The following is a 21,718-nucleotide window of genomic DNA, read 5'->3' as shown; positions in this document are numbered from 1 at the left end:
AGGCGGTGCGGCCAATCAGGCGGGTCGCTCTAGTTATAGAGCACTACCAGTTACAGACCACTACTTCATGAGTTTATGATTACTGATCGGAAGAATATGTTTATAGGCTAGCGTATAGTACATATGCTAACAGTATCTCATGCTTGGTGCTCTGGATCAATTAGCCACGGTGCTCTCATTGAACAGATCTGCCAGCAGATCATCACGGCATGCATCCAGGTCGGGGTTGCTGATGCTGTAGGTGCTCTCAAAAGCATGAATGCTAAGTTGGTCAAAGAACGGTCGAAGCACACGGTCAATAATCTCGTCCTTGGCGGTCTCACGTATCCAGTCGGCGGTTAGGCCTGGATACCGTACGCCACGATGGAGATCGGTCGATTCTCTAGGTGGATCAGAAGATGTAGACCATCGGACACCTAGATTATGGGACACTTCATCTGCTAGTGCCGTCGATTCAAACCGTTCTGGAGGGTACACGGCGTCAACAGTATCCGTGACGTAGAGCCACTCGAGCAGTTGGAAATCGTCAGGTGCAAGGACCAGTAAGGTGTCCAAAAGCTTGCAGCTTTGTAGCAGTGAGTACGGGTTATACACCTCGTGCTGGCTTCCGGGAGAGATTGCGGAAATGGCTTCCTGGAGCTCGTTGTTGATTAATGGCCAGAATTGGCTAAGTGTTGTCGCCGTACTTTTTAAGACGAGCGCTCGAAGGACCATAAAGATCTCTGCTCTTGTAGCGGAAGATGGGGATGATGAAGCCGTGGCCCCTAGAAGATCCTCTAGCTTCTGCAACAGCGCCGGCATTTCCGCAATAAAGTAGTCGTCGTTCGCAGACAGTAACACAAGACTTATTCGGCGAAGATTCAATTGGGCTTTTCGATCTGCCTCTAATCGGGCGGCGGAAGCTCCAACACCGAACATTATACCTGCCGTGGTTGGTGGCGTCAGACGAGACATTAGCTCCGACAGGCGGTCCTTATCAACCAAAACCCATTGCCGTAAGAGGTTCATCCAACTACCCTTTACAAGGTCAATCTGCAAGCCGAAGAACCTTTGGTCGTTGAAGGCTTCCGCAACATCCTTCTTCCAGACCTTTGAAGCAGCCGGTATTTTGGAGATGAGCTGTAATAGATTCATGAAGCTGGAATTTAGGTTATTAGGGAATAATCGAGCGCGTATAGTTGGCCCGATAACGTTAGTGGAAATTCCAGACACTGCCGTGGTGATGCGGTCCAAGTCACCGAGGGTGGTTGAGAAAGCGGGCATGGACGCAGCGAGGATACTTAGCATATCGTCTGGCCCAATGTGCGCCGCAGATGAGCTGTCGTAGTCTAAGGACGCCCGGCCAAGAAGCCCTTGTTCCTGAGAAAGGCCCAGCGGTTTGCTGGTGAAAATGGCAGTAAGGAGACGCAAAAGAACATCCTTTCAAGAATTAGTGAGCGGTTATGCAAAAGATCCAGGGGGAACGTACTCCTAGCTCCTTCCTCATTCGGCGATCATCGCCGAAGCTCGTGTTCTCCAGCTTTGATCCTAAAATGGCAGCAAATTCGACCAACCGAGGAAGAATTTGTCGGTGAGGGAAGGGATTGCTAAGCACATCGCGCAGGAATGTCGTGCAGTCTGTCCAGATTTCATCCAAAACGTCATCGTCAAGCGATCTAGCATAAGTAACTAGGAAACCAGCCAGTTCAGACTCTGTTAAGCTAGTGGTCATACTTGATTTTCTGCTGGGGTCAAGAGCAGCGGGGTTGGTTCGCGTATAAATAGCATTGAAGATAGCTGGAATAGCGATCTTGGGGCGGGAAGCATCTAGAGTGTGCAGGAGGTTGAAAATCAAGGGCGATTCATCGCCCTCCGATTTGATCCACATGTCAACAATGGTTTCGAGACACTCCAATGCTTCTGCAGTGAACAGATGCTCAAGAATGCGACGAGATCTGTTTCGCATCCTCAGTGAAGTGTACTGGAATGACGCTATCGACTCTGTGTCTTGAGGAAGGCTACTTTTTTCCGCAGCGCCCCACGACCATATAGAAAAGCAGAGCCGGACAGCATCTTGAAACGAAAGTAGGACGGTGAGCCTGTTGTTCATCGCTGCGGAGCGGGGGTGGTTCGAATCAGACGCGAAGACCCCAGACACCATATTTCCGAAGAATCCGCCATGAGCCTGGTCTGGGCTTTTAGCGGTTGGAATATTTGCTTCCTCTATGAGAAGACGCTCATGGGCAGCGGCAATACATGTCTCGAAGCCGGCGAGCAAAGATATAGTGGTATGTTCCGAGCGATCCTCAGGCCAACTTTCAGTCTGTTTAAACGATGACTGAAGATTTGCGTAAGACTGTTTTATCTCTCTTCCCAGGCAGTCCACCAATTTCAGAAGGACCTGGAAAATGGAGTTGGAATAGAGGGGGAGTGTTTCACAAAGTAACATAGTCCACTTATCGATAACCGCTCTCGATGCCGGAGAGCTGATACCCTTAAGAAGACAGTCCAAAAGGCGCTGAGGCGGTTGAGATGAAGGTGGTAAGAATGGCAGTTTCTCTGGCTTGTCGCTGGTAAAGGACAGGAGGGACGGACTGGTCAATTTCTCGCGAGAGCCTCCTCTTTGGTGCTTAGGCCTGGGTGGAGGCGGGGGTGCATAAGCTTGCGCAAACCGAGCTTTCAGAACAGCTAGAAGAGTGTCAATAAGTGCTGCTTGAATTGCAACATCGCCACCCTCGTCCAGTGTGAGTATAAGTCGATCGACAAGAACAGAATCAATTCCGGACTCCATTATTTCTTCAACTCCTGGTCCCAGCAGGAGCTGGCGCATGACTACAAGCGATATTTGTTGCAATCTAACTTCTTCCGAGTTTGTTGTTGCTGAATCGGGCTTGTAGCCGCTCACGACTTTCAAGGAGGCTTGAAATATGATCGAGTGAAGGCTGGGGGCCTCTGCATTGTCTATTCGTTGGCAGTTAGGTATGGCTTTCATCATAAGCGGCGTTCGCTGACCTTCTGAAACAGACGCGTCGTGTCGCCTAGTACTTTGCGCCATCGTTTGCGTGAGAAGTGCAACCCATCCATGGTGAGTCAACGCACTCATCGTGTGATGGATGGTCTCTAGAAGATAGTTGCACTCGGTATAATCATCAGGGGAAACAACATTATTTGCTTCGAATTTGCCAAGCTGGTTCCCACGTTGTAAGACCTTCTCGAGCTTTGAAATGATCAAACGGAACACTCTGTGTGTTTAATTGGGAGTCAGTTAAATTAGCACATTAACGAAGGGTGGATCAACTGACTTTGCAATGGAGGGAAGATCTTGAAGCCACAATTGAACCACCTGGGCAGCTTGCGTAGACCCCTGAGACAATAAATCCAAGACGTTGAAGAGGGGCCGCTCAAGTAATGAAGAGCTGTATGCCGCTTGAGATTGTGCAGAATCATGCAAGTGCTTCGGAGGGAGCTCATATGTGCCATGGTGACTGTGAGTCCAAAGAATGAAATATTTACCAGCCTGTTCTTCAGAGGAGAGCTGGTATGACCCAGATGCGGGCGACGTAAACATCAAAGAGGTGAGAGACGATTCAACTAGGTGGTCAGACCACGAGATTGAATGCAAGTTCCATAAGCAACGAACCGCCTCAACGTGGAACTTGGGGCTTAGTGGTGACAGGAACTGCCAAAGTTGTTTGACAAGCAGCGGAATCAAATCAGAGACGTCTTCGTAGCTGATATAGTACCCAAGTTTGTGAGTGCAATACAAGTTCACTATCGTTGATGACAAGGAGGAGATGTGCGAAAATGAAGATGTTGATGTCTTAACTTTGGCGTCCTTGATACGGCTGTGGATAGCTAGATAGAGTCTCTTGTCCTGCAAGATACGCGACCTAGGAAGTTTCTTCAACACCACTACCAGGAGATTCAGTCTTTCTGTTATCGACAGGGCGTCATTGTGAGAGTTGACGGCTGATATTGCCAGTTCATAAGCATTCTTAATGATCAAGTCTGCTAGGTCTCTGGGGGGGAATGGGGACGGTTGAGGGTCGAGGCTGTTCCTGCTTTGGTCGTAGAATCCGTGTATCTTCCTCAGGATCGCAGAACCAGAAAGGTCGAGTATTGCTTGGCCATTCGCCGTTTTCTTAGGATCCGACTTTCTAAGGAAAGCACGCTCTGCAAGTAGCCCAGTCAAAGAAGTGATCACCTTCGATACCCCGTTCGAGACGGATTGTATATGTTTTGGGTCCGCTGATGGAATACTGTCGGAGGACAGTTCGCTCATCTTGATCAGAGCAGACAATGCCAACAGAGGGGCATGATTCAGGAGCATATCTTCTTCCCGAACGTTGAAGTGGTCCAAAATGAAATGTGCTAGGTTTAGCTTGTCTAGAATTCGCGAAATGTCACGAGTAAAGTGTTTTGGGTCCCAGTCAATCAAATTGAGGAGTTCCGAGAATATCATTCCACTCTCGACACCATCAAAGAAAGAGGTAGCGCTTCGGAAGACCTCCTCAAACTGTGGTTTTGACGCAACCTGCTTATAGGCTTGAACACTGCGTATAAATGGTAGAAAAACCGCCGGCACAACATGTCCGCCGACTTCCCAACGGTCCATGAGCGAGAGTGTTATCCGGAAAGGTCGTGCCTTCTCAGAAGGGATGCTGGTGCCCTTTTCGAGCATATGTAGCAGGCCTCTTACCAATGGCTTCAGACCAAACCGACTAAAGTACTGGGATTGTGATAGCTCTTGACTTTCTGCAACCGCCCCAGAAGACCCACTGGATGTTGATTTGGGCGCCTCAAAAGAAGCTCGATCGCCGGGAGGATCAGGGCCAAGAAGCCAGGCCCAGAGCCTTCGATTCAAGCTCATGTCGCGGCGAGAAACCACGCCTACTGCGGCAATTATGAGCCGCTGAAGGTCGTCTTCCGTTATCCGCGATTGCAAGATAGGCGAACTTAGAGGGAGGTGCGTTACTAGCAGATCTAAGAAGTTCCGCTGGACCAAGACCTGTTCATCGTTGAGACCAGTTGCAAAACAACGAATAAGCAAGCCGGGTTCTGGCAGAATGACAGAGTCCACAGCCACCAGCATGTCGTGGGGTACGCTAGTAGCATCTCTCTCTTCGTAAATGCTCGGCCGACGGTCTGTGATACCGAGCTTCGGAAGATACCGATTCAAGTAGGCCAACACACCTAGACGCCGGGTCGGGCTGGTGATTGAGGCAAGAAAGAAGCATTGCCAGAAATATTGGCCGGTTGACTTCGCCTCCGCCCCTGGTCGCTGGGTTTCCATTCGACTAGCAATTTCACGGAGGGTGTTGATCAGACGTAGGGTAGCGTCAAAATCGTCACTCGTTTCTTCTTCGAGCCCAGGTAGTAGCGAAAGAATGATAGCCTTCAAAGCCGGACGAATTGCCCATGGTTCTAGGTCGCATACGTAGGTTTCTATCAATGATAGAAACAGCGGTCGAACTGCCAGAGAGGCAAATGTCAATGTCGAGGCAACACCAGGAAAGTACAAGGGAAGGTCATAGGAGAGGCCTTCGGGCTTGATCAGATTGAAGATATAGGTATAGACCTCGAGCGCTTTCTGGTGAACACCTGACGGTAAAGAAGGGTTCATAGACTGCGATAGCCGCTTCGCGACGACGACCTTGTGCGGTACTACCGGAAGATCTGGGGGATGGGACTGGAGTGCCTTGAGGAGCCTGCTCAGAAACGAGATATAGTCGGCCCATTCCTGTAGAGTGGTGTCGAAGAGCGAGAGGGCACGTTCGACGCTGGAGGCATATCGGCGATAATTTTTATCCTTTTTCAAGGAGCCTAGGAAGGATATTATTAGCTTCAATACGTCGCGCAGCAATTAAAACCGACACTGCAGGCAAAAGCTCAGACCTTCTTTCCCCCGTAGCCGGGAGCGCGTTAGAGAGCTGTCGGAGCTTGCGGGGGAATTGGACCTTGGGAATGAGCTCGGATCAAGGCTCATGGTGCGATTGTCGGGTGTTTAAAGACGCAGAGACCGGTAAAATGCACTGCATGATAGACTATGCATATAGGTCAAGCTGTAGGGAAAAGAAGCATCGCTGAAAAGACCATGTCGAGTAAAATGCAGGGGGAGCCACGAAGCCGAAACAGGCAGACGCCCGCAAGTCCCGTCCACCTGCAGCTTGGTAACTTCTCTCCGCCTGAGCTTCTCCGCCCAGCATGGCTGCCATTGATCAACCATACCCCCGGCGAGAACCCTGCTGCGACATCCGGCATAATAATGGGGCACTTATTTCATTTTGACATGGGCATCGACTACATACTTGTGACGAGCACGATGTTACACTGATCCACGCAATCTACGCAATCACTCAACCATCCGCTGTCGGGAGATTGCCAATGCGGCCGAGTTGACTAAAATGGAGTCGAAAGTCAATAACCCCATACGATCCTCGTCTGGAAGCAGCGATGAGCAAACCCGCGGGGCAGATGGACTTGACTCCTTATCAAGACAGCCTGCCGAACAGCATAACTCCGACCGTAGCTCGAGCCCGGAAGGTCGTCCCCCACCGTTACCCCCGCGTCCGAGTACACTGAGCTTGTTGGAGGATGGGGGAGCAGCTCCAGGAACACCACGGCTGAACCCTTCTTCGGCGCATCCAAAATTGCAGGCAAGGGCTACTACTGCCGTGTCGTTGACCGATACTGCATCCCATGATAATGGAAAGGAGGCTTTGCCTGTTCGATCCCTACCCGGGACACTTCGCGCAAAAGCTAGCCTGAGCCATCTGGCGACCCCGAAAGGTGGAAGTGAAACTGGTGACAGTGCAAGCATTCGAAGCTATGCCCCGTACTCTGAAGCAGGAGATACGGAAAATATCTTCAGCGACCTTACTACATCGGAGCTCGGGGTTGTTCACCAGGACAGCACTGGTCTGATGCAATTTCCAGAATTTCATGTGGACGATGTTGAGGACGACTTTACAGGTGAATTTGAGCCAGTCGGTGAGATTGGCGGGGACAACGAAGGTATGCTATTCTTTTGAGACTTGGGTTAGTTCTCAGCTAACAGACCGTCCGACTTCAGAGCTAGTACTCGAGAAGTGGAAAGCGAAACGGAAGCACTATATTATTCTTTCGGCTGCTGGTAAGCCGATCTGGACGAGACACGGCGATGGTGGACTAATCTCCACATACGTTGGCATCATTCAAACGATCATTTCTTCATATGAAGACTCTAAAGACCGTTTGAGCGGCTTCACTGCTGGTGACACCAAATTTACGGTGGTCGCAAAAGGACCTCTATACCTAGTTGCCATTGGCCGGATTCTTGAAAGTGATGCCCAGCTCAAGCTTCAGCTCGAAGCTCTATATATGCAGATCCTGTCCACCTTGACCCTTCCCTCCTTGACCCATCTGTTCTCCGTCCGGCCATCAACCGACTTGAAACGACCGTTAGAGGGCTCTGAGACCCTTCTTTCCACGCTAGCAGACAGCTTCACACGAGGCTCCCCATCAACTCTACTTTCAGCTTTGGAGTGCTTGAGAATACGTAAATCTCACCGTCAAACCATCAACAACACCCTCCTGAAAACGAAAGTCAATAGCCTGTTATACGGCCTCATAGTCGCAGGTGGTCGACTCGTCAGCGTCGTCAGGCCGAAGAAGCACTCGCTCCATCCCGGCGACCTTCAACTCTTATTCAACATGATTTTCGAGGCAGAAGCAGTCAAAGCCGGCGGGGGCGAAAGCTGGATACCTGTTTGCCTCCCGGGATTCAACAGCAGCGGATACCTACACATGTATGTCAGCTTTCTGGATCTCAGGGAAGACGCCGATACTGCGGGCGAGAATTCAGCGACGACAGAGGAGTCGGTCGCAATCATCCTAATAAGCACAGATAAGGAGAGCTTCTTCGAGTTGCAAAACATGAGGAACACCTTCGTGGAGGTCTGTGCTCACAATGAAGTTATCTAAACGCCACTAACATTTAGAACCAGCAATTGGAAAAGAATGGAAGCTTCAAAATTATGAAAGAAGCCATCAACAAGGGCCGACCCAGTACAACAGACATTGTCCCAGGGACTGTCCTTCATCATTTTCTCTATAAATCACGGGCGAACGTTCAGTTCACTATGTCCTCTTACGACCCCGACTTCTCATCAATTCCTCGGCGTCGAAGGTATGTTTAAGCCGTATCTTCTCTGCATTATACATCGCCTAATCCAATCAGACTCATTTCGACGTACAATAACCTGCATGCAAGTGTTCACGCTAAACATACCCATGTCAAGGTACATCACTGCGTGACCCAGTCATCCAGCTCATTCGCATGGATTACTCCGATCTTCGAGCTTTACTGTGTTGCTGGGCCGCATGCAAATCGGAATGCACTTGCTCAGAGTGCCACTAAGATTGTGCAGTGGATCCAGAAAGAGGAAGAAAGGTTGTTTATCATCGGAGGAGCAGTAAGTTATTTCCAAGATACCTCAGCTGGACGTCTCCTGATCTATTTAGACTTTTTGATCGATACTCTAATCGCCTCTGTCCGAAAAGAGGCTGTCGGGTAATTGATAGATGTCTAACCACTACTAGCTATATTTCTATCGTGAATAGTAATACCGCCACGATATCTTCACCATAGCACGGGTGATCGGCAGGAAACACGAGAAACACACTCGGCTCCCTTGCACAGCATTGAAATTTCCTTGGTATCTAATCTATCGTATCATCTCTAAGAGAAAAAAGCTGCTGGAAGACCTCATCCGCCTTGCTCCGAATCGCATTGTGGTACATCACATTCGTAATGAACTGCTTGATTCCCTTGATCTTGGTGGCAGTGTGGGATGCGTGCTCGAAGTGCACATACATGTCCTCCATGTATGTTGCCGCATAGACGGGGACTTCGTTCTTTGCCAGCTGCGCCTCGTCGTAGAGTGGCGGCCAGTCAGTTGTCGAGGCGAGGATGTATGCGGCTTCTTTGATACTGTTTAGCTCGGTGTAGGAGTCGAACATGTCCTTGTAGATCTATGGTGTTTCTTAGTCATTTTATGTCATCAAGACATGAGAGAACATACCATTTCTCCGGTGAAGAGGATTTCAGAAGCGTCAGTGTCGGTACTGAAGGCAGGGTTTAAGGATCGTAGTCTATCAGCCGACCAGGATGACGCCTCCCTGCTTTTGATCAGTTATTGTTGCTCGATATAGTCGTTGAGCCGATGGTTGGTAGGCCCCTTACCCTTGGCAGTAGATTGACTCGTGAAGAATGGCATAAATGACATTGCTGTCGTATCCGCCATAGCTATCGAGGGTAACTAGAGTGGGGTGAGTAAGGAATCCAACGACGTCTAGGTCGTTCGAGGCGCGCAGAATCAGATCTATTGAGAGTGAGGAAAGAGCATCTCAAATGGGTGATCCGTAACTATACCATGAACGCTATCAAGCCCGCCTATGACAGATCAGTTGTTAGACCTTACAAAAGACGTAGTTATTTCCTCATACCATGCATTCCAAACATAATTCCTAGTTGCTGTATTCTCTCGGCAGTAAGCGTACCAGATGGCACGCTGATCTTGTTCTGCTTCAGGTACCCGACGAGCTTCTTCACCCGATCCACATCCTCGGGGAATTTAGTGTAGTATGCGCGGTTCCGCTCAATCACTTTCTCTATTCTCAGTTAGTGATGAAAGTGCATGGTACCCATGAGGAACGCACCGTATGTGAGGGAATAGACGGGGTCTGGTCCGTTGACAAGCGGTGGAAGACCACCACAGATGAATGCCTCAGCTAAGCCCTCCGGGCTATTCAAGATGGCTGTCATCAGTTTCGCATCCTACACATATTAAAGGTTCACATACAACATAGAAAGGTAGGTCACGGCACAGAAGCCTCCGAAGCTCTGGCCAATGATACTCCACTTTCGTTTCTCTTCGGGATAGTCCGTAGTGAGACACCGGCGGACAGCTTCACAGTCTCGCACGATGTTGTCAGCCCGAAAGTGCTTCAGGTATTCGGCCTGCTTGATGGCATTGCCCTGCAGAGCTAAAGTCCCTGCTGTAATTGTGGAACTCAAGCCAGTTCCACGTTGGTCAAGGAACAATACCTAATTAGTGGTACTGAGTCAGAAGGTCTGCATTTTTTGAGGTAGTTGCTCGCGTTCCAGAAATGATTCATGCAAACCTGGTATCCTTTATCTAGTGCTGTTCCAACCCAGCCATACTCCTGTGGAGGGCGACAGCCCATTCCAGGGCCACCCTGTAAATAGACAAGCCATGGGGTGGGTGGATATTTCTCGTCCTTCCCAGGATCAACGGGCCTAACCAGACGACGGACGCTGCGGGCGAACAGTCGCAGAGTCCCATCTCCTGGTTGACTGTAGTTGAGGGGAACCTCAAAGAACAGTTCCGCGACCCGCAACTTCCCTGTCACGCAGGTTAGCACAATTGTTAGAACCACCAGGTCTCTTGGCCCATTCTCAGCTGCTACAACATACCCGGGATGTTATGAAGTCGCCGGTCGATCAGTTTAGCAGCCATGGTGTAGTGCAGCCAGGAAGATGGAGAAGGATGGGGTGGAGCCCGTAAGCTGAAGATTGGTGTTGTTCGCGTTCCGGCCGCACTGGCTTCGGAAACGCTCTCAGTCTCACCCCTCTGCATCCCCCCGCCAAACCGTTTGCTCCCCTCGCTCTATTTTCCATTATCAATTTTTTCCCCTTCTTTCTTCTGCGGTCTCCTTAACCATGAATGTGGATGTCAAAGCCACCGCAAAAGAGCATGCCCAGCTCCAGGAATCATTATGGAAGATATCACAATCCCCAAAGTCGACAGTCCTACCTGATGCCTCGAGTCTGGCTCGAGCACGAGCGTCTCTTCCTCGCTCACTTGACAGCAAAGGAATTGGTTACGACTCTATAAGACGCCATATCTTGGAAGACATAGTCCCAGCTTTCAACTACAGTAGCATAAGCCCCAGTTACTTTGGATTCGTTACCGGCGGTGTGACGCCTGCTGCACTTTTTGCTGATGGGATCGTTTCTGCCTATGACCAAAATGTCCAAGTGCATCTACCTGATCACTCCATCGCTACAGATGTTGAGTTTACAGCTCTGGGCCTTCTCGTCGACCTACTCAAACTGGATCGCGAATGGCAGAACGGGACCTTCACAACCGGAGCAACAGGCAGTAACATTCTAGGGTTAGCCTGCGGGCGTGAGTACGTTGTTCGAACTGCTCTTGCAAGGAAAGGTGTGACTTCTACACGAAGCGTCGGAGAATCTGGCCTTTTCGAATCTATGCTCGCAGCAGGGCTCACCGGAATACAAGTTCTATCAACAATGCCACATTCGTCGCTTGTGAAGGCTGGTGGAATCTTGGGAATTGGTCGAGCCAACTTCATAGATGTCTCTAGGGATAGCGACCCTCTGCGAATTGACCTGAATTTGCTAGAATCCAAGCTAAGCAACTCCGAAAAAGCGAGCATTGTCGCCGTCTCAAGCGGCGAGGTCAACACTGGACGCTTTGCCACTGGTGGGCTGGCGGAGATGCAAACACTGCGTGACCTGTGTGATAAATATGGTGCCTGGTTGCACGTGGATGGTGCATTTGGGATCTTTGGTCGCATTCTGCCAGAGACACCAGAATTCGAGGTCATAAGGGAAGGCTGCGAAGGGATTGAGCTAGCAGACTCCATTGCTGGGGATTGCCACAAATTGCTTAACGTGCCATACGATTGTGGTTTCTTCTTTACTCGCAAGCAAGGCGTGGCGCAAGATGTTTTTCAGAATGCCAACGCTGTCTATTTGACTGGAGGCCAAACACAGTCGGTGCCGTCTCCGTTGAATATCGGGTTAGAGAACTCTCGACGCTTCCGTGCTTTGCCCGTTTACACTTCCTTGCTCGCGTACGGGAGCGCGGGCTATCAATCAATGCTTCAAGAGCAGATTCGGCTCGCTAGGAAGATTACTGGGTGGTTGTTTGACCACCCGAGATACAATGCACTGCCGGAATCAAACGATAAACAAGCGCTTCTTGATAAGACGTTTATAGTTGCCTTGGTCAGCGCCAAAGATGACGAACTGAATCGTCAACTAGCAGCCAAGATGAATGAGACATCCAAGGTATTTGTCTCGGGTACAGCCTGGCAAGGTAGGCCGGCTTGTCGAATCGCCATCTCGAACTGGAGAGTTCAGGCCGATAGAGAATTCGCCATCGTAAAGGAAGTCCTTGATAGCGTGACACAGGGTGTATGATGGAGTTATTGCACGAAAATGTCGCGGCCAACTGATTGGTATATATAATGTCTAATGTATGTGGCGATTGGGGTTATGATCATGTATCTAGGTATCTTAATTTCAATAGAATATATTCACCTTCGTCGTCCAGCCCCGCCAGCATTCTCGCCTCGATCAGCAATGCTAACAACCTCACCAATGCCTGCCGCTTCCTGTTCATCCTCGAGCGCCATGACTTCCTCTCTGCTATCCCACCATTTCTCCTCCGCCATGTCAAAGGCGTCTTTGCGGAGTTCCTTGATGTTCTTCTCCAAGCCAGCCCCCTTCTCTTTCAGAGTATCAAGCAGTATCTTTTGCCATTCCTCGGACGTCCGGCTGAAGAACTCACGCAAGCTCTCAAATGGACGAGGGAGCGGCCTACTGTCCTGAACAGATGGTTCTCCCTGTTCTTCGACGTCAAGCTGTTCCAGCTCGCGAGTCACTGAAGGCACAGTCACTTCGGTTGTTTCTGTAGGGGCCTGGGAAGCAGTATCAAGAGACATGGCATCTTCGTCTTCCTCAGCATCCTCATCTTCCTCGTCCTCGTCCATTTCATCGTCGCTGTCTTCCTCGTTGAGGAGGTGCCAGTTGCCAGGTTCATTGTAGAAGATCTCCTGGACTCCATCCATCTTGCCCAAGTCAATAGAGTACATGTCATTGAAAGTGAATTCGCGATCACCCTTTTCATAGGTGCCGCTGAAGATGAAGAGGGTGTCTTCCTGAACTGCCAACTGAGCGTTGAATCGCATATGCGGCATTTCAAAGCGAACCACGGCGGCCTTTGCCGGTTCAACAGGCTCTTCCTTCGATTTGGATTTCTGCTCGAGTTCGTCGTCGTCATTAGTGTGTATACCTCCCTTGGCTTCTAGGGCCTTCAGATTACGGAGAAGCTCCTCCTCGTCAGCTTTAGCTCGGTTTCGTGACTTTGCCCCCTGATTTTGCTGGCTCTTACCCGTAGCCTTGGGGCGGCGAAGGGTCAAAGGGAAGAAACGGTTCCTATCGGTGTTCCAGGCAAATAGCGTGTTGAAAAATTCACTGTCGATTCCCTCTTCACTTAGCTCCACATCATGGACGCCGCCAAACATGATACCTCGGCCTTTGTGGTATGCCATAGTGGTGCCGACCCTAGGTGGGTTGGGCGAGTTGGCAGGTTTCTTGCGGCGCTCCCAGCGGACTGTTGGCGGTGTTGATGAAGGGACCTCGGGTGGGGGTGGTGTAATTCGTAGGAACCAGGTGTCTTGATGGACCATAGGTTTCATGGTCATGCGCTGGGGGCCTGCCTTTGTCGGCTTGCCTCCTACTGCAGTGCTAACCTTGACACGAGAGTATCCGCCATACAGAACTGCCCCGGATTCGTGGGGAAGGAAAGAGAAGGAAGATCGAGGGTCTGGCTTCTGCGATGCAGTTGGGAGAGCTGGATTAATCCATGTGTAGTTTGAGCAGTCATATATCCATAAATCTTGGAGGTACTTTGTCTGCTGTGATGTATCCTGGAATCCCCCGAATAGGATAATGTAGTTCTAATCGTAAACTGTGTCAGATTTGTGAACATGCCGCAGAAACTAGGTAATTCTTACCTTGTAGTATGTCATCCGATGGCCACTCCTGGCCGGAGGACCCTTTTTAGTCTCAATGCGTGTCCACTCTCGTGTGGATGTATCGAGATGCCAAAAATCGTTATAATGATAGAATGTTCCCTGCTTCGGGGATGAGAATTCACCTGCCAGATCAATTAGCCAATGCTTTCAAGACTCGTCGGGAGAATTCACCTACCTCCAAATAGATATACACCACCGGTGTTACCTCCACGACACCAAGCATGCCCACTTCGAGGCAACGGGCTGTTCGGGCTGGTAACCTCTCGCCATTCCTCTCTGTCAATATTATACACAAACAGGTTGTTGAAGAAGGTGGCCAACGTGCCATCAAAGTACTCCCCACCATATATCAGCAGCTCATTTTTGTTTGAAGGAGATGCCAACACAGTAGCTGATGTTCGAGGAGACGGTGGCTCTGATACGACTTCGGTGACCTTGAGGAATCGGGCCTGTTCCTCTGCGTATTGTGCAAGGATGGCATCAAGATCGGCGTCTTCGGCGTCACTATCTGCATCTTTGCCCTTGCTCTTATGTTTCTTTTCCTTCTTGTCTGCTTTCTTGGATTGCTTGGCCGCTACACGCTCCTTGTGCTCTGCGGACTTCTTCTTGTCCTTCTTAGCCATGCTTCTGGGTTAGATATATCGTATGGCCACACACGCAAACTCTTGACGATTAAGTAATTCAAGCAACTATATCGTTTGAAAGTGAATAGTCGGCTCTCGTAATCTTCTCTGGCCAAACAAAAAGCATATATTGAGCACTTCTAGTGTACGAAACCACTGGCGCGGGGCGAAGAAAAAATGTTAATTCCCCTCATTTTTCAATACAATGGTAATTTTCCTGTATCACCATTACACCGTGAACGTTATGAGCAACACATCTCATGGTCGAATTGATCTAGATTGCTCAATGCTCTTTGTGAGTATAAAGTACTTTTAACATTGATGTTCGAGGTAGTTACCCTAGACCCCGGTCAGAGTGGCGCCCTATGTGCCTGGTAGGTAATATGAGTTGCCTACTGGTAGGCGAACGAATATATACTTCACAGCCTCATGTAAGCTTGTTTGACCGACATGCTAAGTACATTAAACCGTTCTACCCGAAGGCCTCAATTTACCTGTAGTCTATCTAAGTAATTGTTATCTATTATTGGAGCATTGGAGCTAATGTGAGACTCTTAGGAAGTCTAAATTCCCATTGAGAGAAAGGCTATTATTGAAGGCCGCAGGCACTAAGTACTCGAAGCTATATGATCACGTGACCGCGCGTTGATCATGGAGACGCGTGCTAGGAACCATCGTTGCAGACGCATCGCAAAGAAAAGTCACGCCCGAGCGAACATCAGGTCGGATGTCCCGGTTCATCTTGTTGAGGGAGCTATGAACACGGACTTACGCCCTTATGACTAAAAGCAATTTGAAGAACCATCTCAAATGGCTGTTGGATCAAGGCCCATCGCTGTACCCAGTTCTGACTCCAGCTGCGTGGGAGGCAGATGTCAACCCAAACGAACCACATAGCGGCGCAATCCCCACATTGAAATTGATCGCTAGCCAGACCGAAGAGCTCAGCATCAAAGATTCTCAGCCGATAGTCCGATCTACAGTTAGAGATAATGCGGACGATGGGAGTGAGGCACTTTCAAACGAAGATATGGCGCGCCTCCTCTTGGCTCCTCCCTCGGCGAGCAAGCCCCGTATGCTCAGTCACACCAAAGAGCCACCCAGCTCGGCTCGAAAAGCCCCAACGAGTGTCACTGCCACCCAAACATTTCCGAAGAGGGACGGAACACACACTCCCCGCAGTAAACACGTTAGAGGTAAGTAAGCACATTGAAGTTCTGAGACTCTCGGGACAGGACTGATATGGGATATTATAGGGCCTCTCACTGCAAATATTTCATTCCAGGACCTCAAAGACCGAACAACCACCCCAACCCGGCCGAAGCGGAAGCAGGACCCCCCATCGTCGTTCCAAGATATAGATAGGATCGATCTGACAGGTGGTGAGCTTGATCGGTTCACATATTCATCCGATCACAAGGAAATGTTCGGAGAGCCACGCCGGCTTTGGACCGAAGATGCTGCATCCAGGATAGAGCCCACGGAGAAACGGGGAAAGAAACGGAAAAGTGACGAGTTCCTCTCTGACATCTCGTCTCCCATGAACCCTGCCCGCAGAGTCCGTTCGCCCCTGGTCTCAAGTAGGAGCATACAGTCCGGACTCACCAAATCGCCACAGGCACCTCGGAGTATATCAAAGGAAGGACGCTCGCCGCTGAAGAACAAGAAACAAACGCACCATTCGCCTAAACGTGCTCAGAAAGCTCTGGCTATTGCTGATTCCGATGATGAAAGTGTCGGAAGCTTATTTGAAGGCTGGAATGAGTCTAGGAACTCTTCGCCCCGAATTACGGATAAATCTCTATACCCTGTTCTTCCGTCAGAAATCTTAACCACTACCGGCGGCTCCAGCCCCTCGCTCAAACGAACAGAGCCCATATCGCCGGATTCGCTAGGTACGCCTCAAGAAAACCGCTTGTATTCTCCAAGGAAAAACAATAAGGACGCCCAACGTGATCGGTCTCTCCCACCTACTTCGTCGAATACCGCAAAGTTTGACTCCGAGGTGCTGAATACGGATGTTAAAAGATTTATGCGAGTTTCTACAGAGAATCTCAAACGCCTTTCATCTTGCGTGCAAGAAACCATCAATAAGAATGCCAAAGTTGTTTACGAAGCGCTGATAAGAGGTGATTTCGTCCCTGGGATGGACGCACTTGTCTCGGAGAATCATACACTCACGAATCAAGCTAAAGCACTTGGCGATCTGTCCAGGCAAAAGTCCGCCTACCAATCCTATCTGGCGGAGTCAAAGTCGTTGAAAGATACAATTATGCTGGGTTTAAGCCGAGGAAAAGATCCATCCACATTGCCGGAGGTTGAACAGCAGAAGAAACTCACGTCACGCTTGAGGAGGATAGAGACTGAGATCCGTAATCTTCTCCGAGATGCTGATTTATTCACAGCTCTAGAAAAGTATTCGCTGAACAGCCGACAATCTGATTTGGGCCCACTGGACACTTCATCATCAATACTGGCTGCCGCCAGAAGTTTTGAAGACAACTGTTCGAATGAGACTCCTGAGACATGCCCTAGGCCCGTCACAAACACACGTACACTCCCTGACAGGGATGCAAGACGCTCCTTAAGCCCCGACAAACGTGCAACAACTTCCGCCACAACGAACTTCAAGGGTGTTTCAAAGTCTAGGCATTTTGACTATGACGATCCTATGCTAAGTGACAGCGAGACTACCTTTACTAGGACTATGGGTTCCCCGGTGCCTCCTTTTCAGGATATTGACGAGTTCGACATGGATGTAATAGATGAGGAAATGCTGGAAGCTTCAGACTACTTCCAAGATGAACCGTTCATTCCAGCACAAAGACACATCTCCGACACTCGGACTGTGTTTGCCGAAACGTCCGGAAACGCCTCTAGACCACCAGTTTCTCAAAAGTCGCAAAGCTACAGTGCTCTATGGGGTCACCACGCCTGGTCGAAAGATGTGAAGACTGCTTTGAAAGACAGATTCCACCTCAAAGGGTTCCGACTCAATCAGCTTGAAGCGATTGATGCTACATTGAGCGGGAAAGATACGTTTGTGTTGATGCCAACCGGAGGAGGCAAATCACTCTGCTACCAACTCCCTTCAGTCGTCTCAAGCGGCTCGACCAGGGGGGTTACGATCGTGATTTCGCCACTTCTCAGCTTGATGCAGGATCAGGTCTCCCATCTGCAGGAGAAAGATATCCAGGCGTATTTGATAAATGGTGAAACGCAGAGGGCCGAGCGTCAGTGGATAATGAGCACACTATCACGCCCAGGCTATGAAGATCAAATCGAACTGCTCTATATTACCCCTGAAATGATCAACAAGAACGAGTCTATGTGCAGCATACTTGAAAGGCTAAACGACAGAAAGAGACTTGCTCGAATTGTTATCGACGAAGCTCACTGCGTCAGTCAATGGGGTCACGATTTCCGCCCCGACTATAAAGCACTGGGCGCATTCCGTGCACGAGTACCTGGAGTCCCATGGATGGCATTGACAGCAACCGCAACGGAGAATGTCAAGGCTGATGTCATCCACAATCTCAAGATGGGTGGTTGCGAAACTTTCACACAGAGTTTCAATAGACCGAACCTGACGTACGAAGTACGCCGCAAAGGCAAGCAAGCCCAGCTTATTGCTAATATAGCAGAAACCATCAACACCTCATATCGGCAACAATGTGGTATAGTCTATTGCCTTTCACGCAAAGCTTGTGAACATGTAGCAGAGGCCTTGAAGAAAAACCACCGCATAAAAGCCGAACATTACCACGCAGGCTTGGGCTCAGAAAACCGGGCAGAAACTCAACGACGTTGGCAGAGGGGTGAGGTGCATGTCATAGTCGCAACCATTGCTTTTGGCATGGGAATTGACAAACCAGATGTGCGTTTTGTCATACACCATAGCATTCCGAAGAGCTTGGAAGGATATTATCAGGAAACTGGGCGCGCTGGGCGCGATGGCAAGCGTTCTGGCTGTTACCTTTATTTCGGCTATCAAGATGCATCCACCATGGAGAGCATGATCAATAACAACGAAGATTCAAGTGAGGCGCAGAAAAGTCGACAAGTTAAGATGCTCCGCGATGTCGTCCGCTTTTGCGAGAACAAGAGTGACTGCAGGAGAGTGCAAGTTCTCGCTTACTTCAACGAGTCCTTTCGGCGAGAGGACTGCAATGCAACTTGCGACAACTGCATATCGGATGACAAGTTTGAGCTGAAAGACTTTTCCCAGCATGCTACCCCTGCCATCCAACTTGTTCGGTACTTCGAAGAGCGTGGAGATCTAGTCACACTATCATACTGTTTGAACCTTTTTAGAGGCACCACAAAAAAGTTCAAAGATGCCCAGCACGAATATGCTCCTTGCTTTGGTGATGGCTCGGATGTACAGCTAGCGGATGCAGAACGACTCTTTCGTCGGCTCATCAGCGACGAGGCACTAAGGGAGGAAAATGTATTCAGGGGCCAATTTCCCCATCAATACCTCAAGTTGGGACCACGTGCACGTGATTTTGAGAGTGGCCGCCGTCGGCTTAGGCTGGACGTCCGGATCTCCCCTGCTGGTGAGACTCGAGGGAAGCGTGGTGGAGCCGGGAAAAACTATCAGCCGGAATCTACAAATGTCTCGTCGCCAGTTCAGACAGCAAATCGGCGTCGGTTGGCGCGGTACCGCCACAATGCTGATGATGACGGGTCTGACAGTGACATGGACAGCGACGGGTTTGAAAAGATTCGTGTTGCCGGTAGAAAGGATCGCAACGGGAAGAAGCAACCTGGACCGCCAATAACTCAGGACCACCGATTTGACCAGCTAGATCTTCTACACAAAACTGTTGCTGAAGACTTCATGGTCTACGCGAAAAGACACTGCCAGGAGGTACGAGATCCCATCTACTTGCCGTTGCAGAATGATGCTAACTGTTTCACCAGATTATGATTGAAAAAAATCTTAGAAACCAGCCTTTTAGCGATACTATACTTCGCGAAATGGTCATGGTCTTTCCTAGAGGTAAATCGATGAACATGGCAATAGTCTGCCGCTTTGTTAATGCCAGTATAGATGAAACCGAGATGCTCCGAATCCCCGACGTCGATGCCGATAAGGTTCGTAGATACGGCGATAGAATACTCAAATTACTTCGGGATGCGCAACGTCGGTATAACGAGCTCAAGAAGGAACAGGATGATGTTGATGGCGTTGTCCCTGACCCTAACCACCATAACGTCGTCAACATCAGCAGCAGCGATGAATTTAGTGATTTTGATGACGATTTTGTGGACCAAGCGAGTACCCTCCAGCCAGACGACTCAGTTGTCACCAGCGCGTACTTCTCTCGGACCCAGCAACCATTTGAGGAGGACTCTGGGGACGAGTACCGCCCCTCATTGAAAGCCAGTAGCTCTAAACAACCAAAAAAGAAGACCACCACCAAACGGCCCCGTCGTAAGAGCGCTGATACCAGACCCAAGGCGAAAGGTTCGCGATCTAAACCCAAAACAAGCAACCGCTCACAAGGTCGTTCTTATGCGCGCAAAGAGCCGAAAGGAAAACAAAAACAACAGACCACAAGCCAAATAGCTATGATGCCCCTTTGAGACTTGATTCGATTCCTTTTGTGTACTTTGCTCATCTTCATGACTTGATGATACATTGTCGGGTGAACAGCCTAGTGATTATTGGATGTATTGCATCTGGAGGCGTTTTACTTGGCCTGATTCTCGTTCAAAACATGATATCCGTTTCTGCATTAGAAAGGGGCGTTGGAGGTTACCTGTCCAGAGATTTATATAGTAATTTGGCTTTTTTTGCGCCTGTTGCTCTCTTGACTACCATCTTTCTAAAAACTTGCCTTAAGTTTGTCTCAATCTGTCATTCAATCACTCAACGAACGCCCAAAATCAATCAGTCTCAGTCGTCTGGCATCGCGTGGATGAAACTGAGCAACCTTGGCTCTAACCAGAAACCTTGATGATGCCGATTCCTGAGGTAAGTCTAAATAGGTTGAGCCAGCAGATAGCAATGAAACGAGAAGCTCGTGTATCTCAGTAGCTGCCGCCTCTCGCCTAGTGGATGGTTGAGTGCGTTGTTGTCCGGTTTGGCGACGAAGCATATCATCGATCCGGTGCTGGTTTTCCTCCTGATCGTCCGACTCCGTGACCTTCGGCTTCTTTGGTTTTCCATGCCGTGTGTAGCCAACAGCTAAAGTAACGTCAGAAACATCGGCTACGTCTCCAACTGCCGGGCCTCCTAAGTCTTCGGCTGCAATCAAAGATGCCAGGGTTTCATCACAGAATGCATGAAGTCTGGTCTTTATGCGCTCGATGTCCTTGTCGAGGTCATCTTTTTTGTGTTGCTGCTCTGCTAGCAACTCTCGTGCGACTTCAGAGGGTGTTTTCTCTTGGCTAGTCGATTTGTCTTTGTGAAAGTTACCTATTCGTCTTTGTAATCCATCTCTTATTGACTGCGCATCTTTCAGATTTGTTTCCTCTATCTTCAAACGTTGGCGCGCAATCGAAAGTTTCTTGGCCGTCGTTGTGACGGAAGTCTTGCTTTCAGTAATGATGTCTGAAGTCTCCTCAAGCGCAAGAAGGGAGGGTAATGGCGATTCAGGTTTCGGTAGATCAATGTCAGATTTCAGCAGCGAATCGTAGGCTTTTTTTGCTCTTCGGATTTCAGCAATGCGAGACGATGGGTCGGTGCCGATGTCCGAAATATCGTTGGAATTAGCGGCGCGAAGCTGCGTACATTAGCTGACCGACCTTGTTGCTTGCCGTTCCTTGTGCACACAAACCTTGCACAAATCTTCTTCTTGTCGCCTGACTCGATCTTGGAGCTCTTTGAGCGTATCATCGAGTTTCTTCTCGTAGGCTTGGATATCGGATGAATTGATGCGCTGCTGCTCATAGAAGTCCTCGGCCTTTTGACGGTCCTCAATGAAGTTTTGGACCTTGTCTACTCGCTTTTGGGGTACCTCCATTTCTAAGACCAGATCAATTCGGTTTCAAAGGCGCCTTGCTTCTTGGGTGCTTGACGCGCCGCCGCTTGACGCGCTGCTTCGGGGGGCCCATGAGATGGCACGTGACCGAGTCACACAGACCGGGACTAGCGTAGTGCCAGCAGATCGACATCTTCGACTTCACCTCTTGACCGCGAAAGCTCCTGAATCCTCCTTTCCCATCCCTCATCCCCATTGCTCGTCTTTTCGCCTCTTCTTTATCACGGGGGCATGAACGTTAGTTGAGCCGCTTTTTTCTTGCGTCATTGCTTC

General features: G+C 49.6%; 7 protein-coding genes across 7 annotated transcripts; 3 read left to right on the top strand and 4 right to left on the bottom strand.

Moving 5' to 3' along the window:
• Positions 1-87: 87 nt before the first annotated feature.
• On the bottom strand, positions 88-6,027 carry BJY04DRAFT_227330 (cellular morphogenesis regulator DopA). Its single transcript, XM_073718601.1, has 5 exons — positions 5,875-6,027; positions 3,282-5,802; positions 2,992-3,221; positions 1,469-2,940; positions 88-1,419 (listed from the first exon to the last, which is right to left on the bottom strand). Exons 1-5 carry the CDS (start codon positions 5,963-5,965, stop codon positions 157-159), a joined length of 5,577 nt encoding a protein of 1,858 aa, XP_073576998.1. The 5' UTR covers positions 5,966-6,027; the 3' UTR covers positions 88-156.
• Positions 6,028-6,383: 356 nt separating this feature from the next.
• Positions 6,384-8,534, top strand: BJY04DRAFT_213136 (guanine nucleotide exchange factor MON1; the record flags this gene model as incomplete). Its single annotated transcript, XM_073714782.1, has 4 exons — positions 6,384-6,993; positions 7,052-7,914; positions 7,965-8,146; positions 8,198-8,534. 4 exons carry the CDS (start codon positions 6,384-6,386, stop codon positions 8,532-8,534), a joined length of 1,992 nt encoding a protein of 663 aa, XP_073576997.1.
• Positions 8,410-10,580, bottom strand: BJY04DRAFT_177533 (proline iminopeptidase). Its single transcript, XM_073709612.1, has 9 exons — positions 10,457-10,580; positions 10,144-10,385; positions 9,822-10,066; positions 9,679-9,764; positions 9,466-9,630; positions 9,392-9,412; positions 9,203-9,341; positions 9,042-9,138; positions 8,410-8,991 (listed from the first exon to the last, which is right to left on the bottom strand). Exons 1-9 carry the CDS (start codon positions 10,497-10,499, stop codon positions 8,680-8,682), a joined length of 1,350 nt encoding a protein of 449 aa, XP_073576996.1. The 5' UTR covers positions 10,500-10,580; the 3' UTR covers positions 8,410-8,679.
• A 40-nt stretch (positions 10,581-10,620) lies between these two features.
• On the top strand, positions 10,621-12,303 carry BJY04DRAFT_177531 (pyridoxal phosphate-dependent decarboxylase family protein). Its single transcript, XM_073709611.1, has one exon. The coding sequence runs from the start codon at positions 10,703-10,705 to the stop codon at positions 12,209-12,211; it is 1,509 nt and encodes a 502-aa protein (XP_073576995.1). The 5' UTR covers positions 10,621-10,702; the 3' UTR covers positions 12,212-12,303.
• Positions 12,304-12,327: 24 nt separating this feature from the next.
• BJY04DRAFT_227326 (putative Kelch repeats protein) lies at positions 12,328-14,586 on the bottom strand (the record flags this gene model as incomplete). Its single annotated transcript, XM_073718600.1, has 3 exons — positions 14,006-14,586; positions 13,810-13,952; positions 12,328-13,752 (listed from the first exon to the last, which is right to left on the bottom strand). Exons 1-3 carry the CDS (start codon positions 14,451-14,453, stop codon positions 12,328-12,330), a joined length of 2,016 nt encoding a protein of 671 aa, XP_073576994.1. The 5' UTR covers positions 14,454-14,586.
• Positions 14,587-15,231: 645 nt separating this feature from the next.
• Positions 15,232-20,045, top strand: BJY04DRAFT_213132 (RecQ family helicase MusN; the record flags this gene model as incomplete). Its single annotated transcript, XM_073714781.1, has 4 exons — positions 15,232-15,649; positions 15,710-19,326; positions 19,380-19,458; positions 19,510-20,045. 4 exons carry the CDS (start codon positions 15,232-15,234, stop codon positions 20,043-20,045), a joined length of 4,650 nt encoding a protein of 1,549 aa, XP_073576993.1.
• Positions 20,046-20,184: 139 nt separating this feature from the next.
• BJY04DRAFT_48899 (uncharacterized protein) lies at positions 20,185-21,508 on the bottom strand. The gene is made up of 2 exons (XM_073720492.1): positions 21,242-21,508; positions 20,185-21,187 (listed from the first exon to the last, which is right to left on the bottom strand). Exons 1-2 carry the CDS (start codon positions 21,425-21,427, stop codon positions 20,324-20,326), a joined length of 1,050 nt encoding a protein of 349 aa, XP_073576992.1. The 5' UTR covers positions 21,428-21,508; the 3' UTR covers positions 20,185-20,323.
• Positions 21,509-21,718: the final 210 nt, after the last annotated feature.

The sequence above is a fragment of the Aspergillus karnatakaensis genome (assembly GCF_047715665.1).
Source record: "Aspergillus karnatakaensis strain CBS 102800 unplaced genomic scaffold BJY04scaffold_2, whole genome shotgun sequence".
NCBI lineage: Eukaryota > Fungi > Ascomycota > Eurotiomycetes > Eurotiales > Aspergillaceae > Aspergillus > Aspergillus karnatakaensis.
The sequence above is the reverse complement of the archived record's forward strand: the minus strand, read 5'-3'. Positions and strand labels throughout refer to the sequence as shown.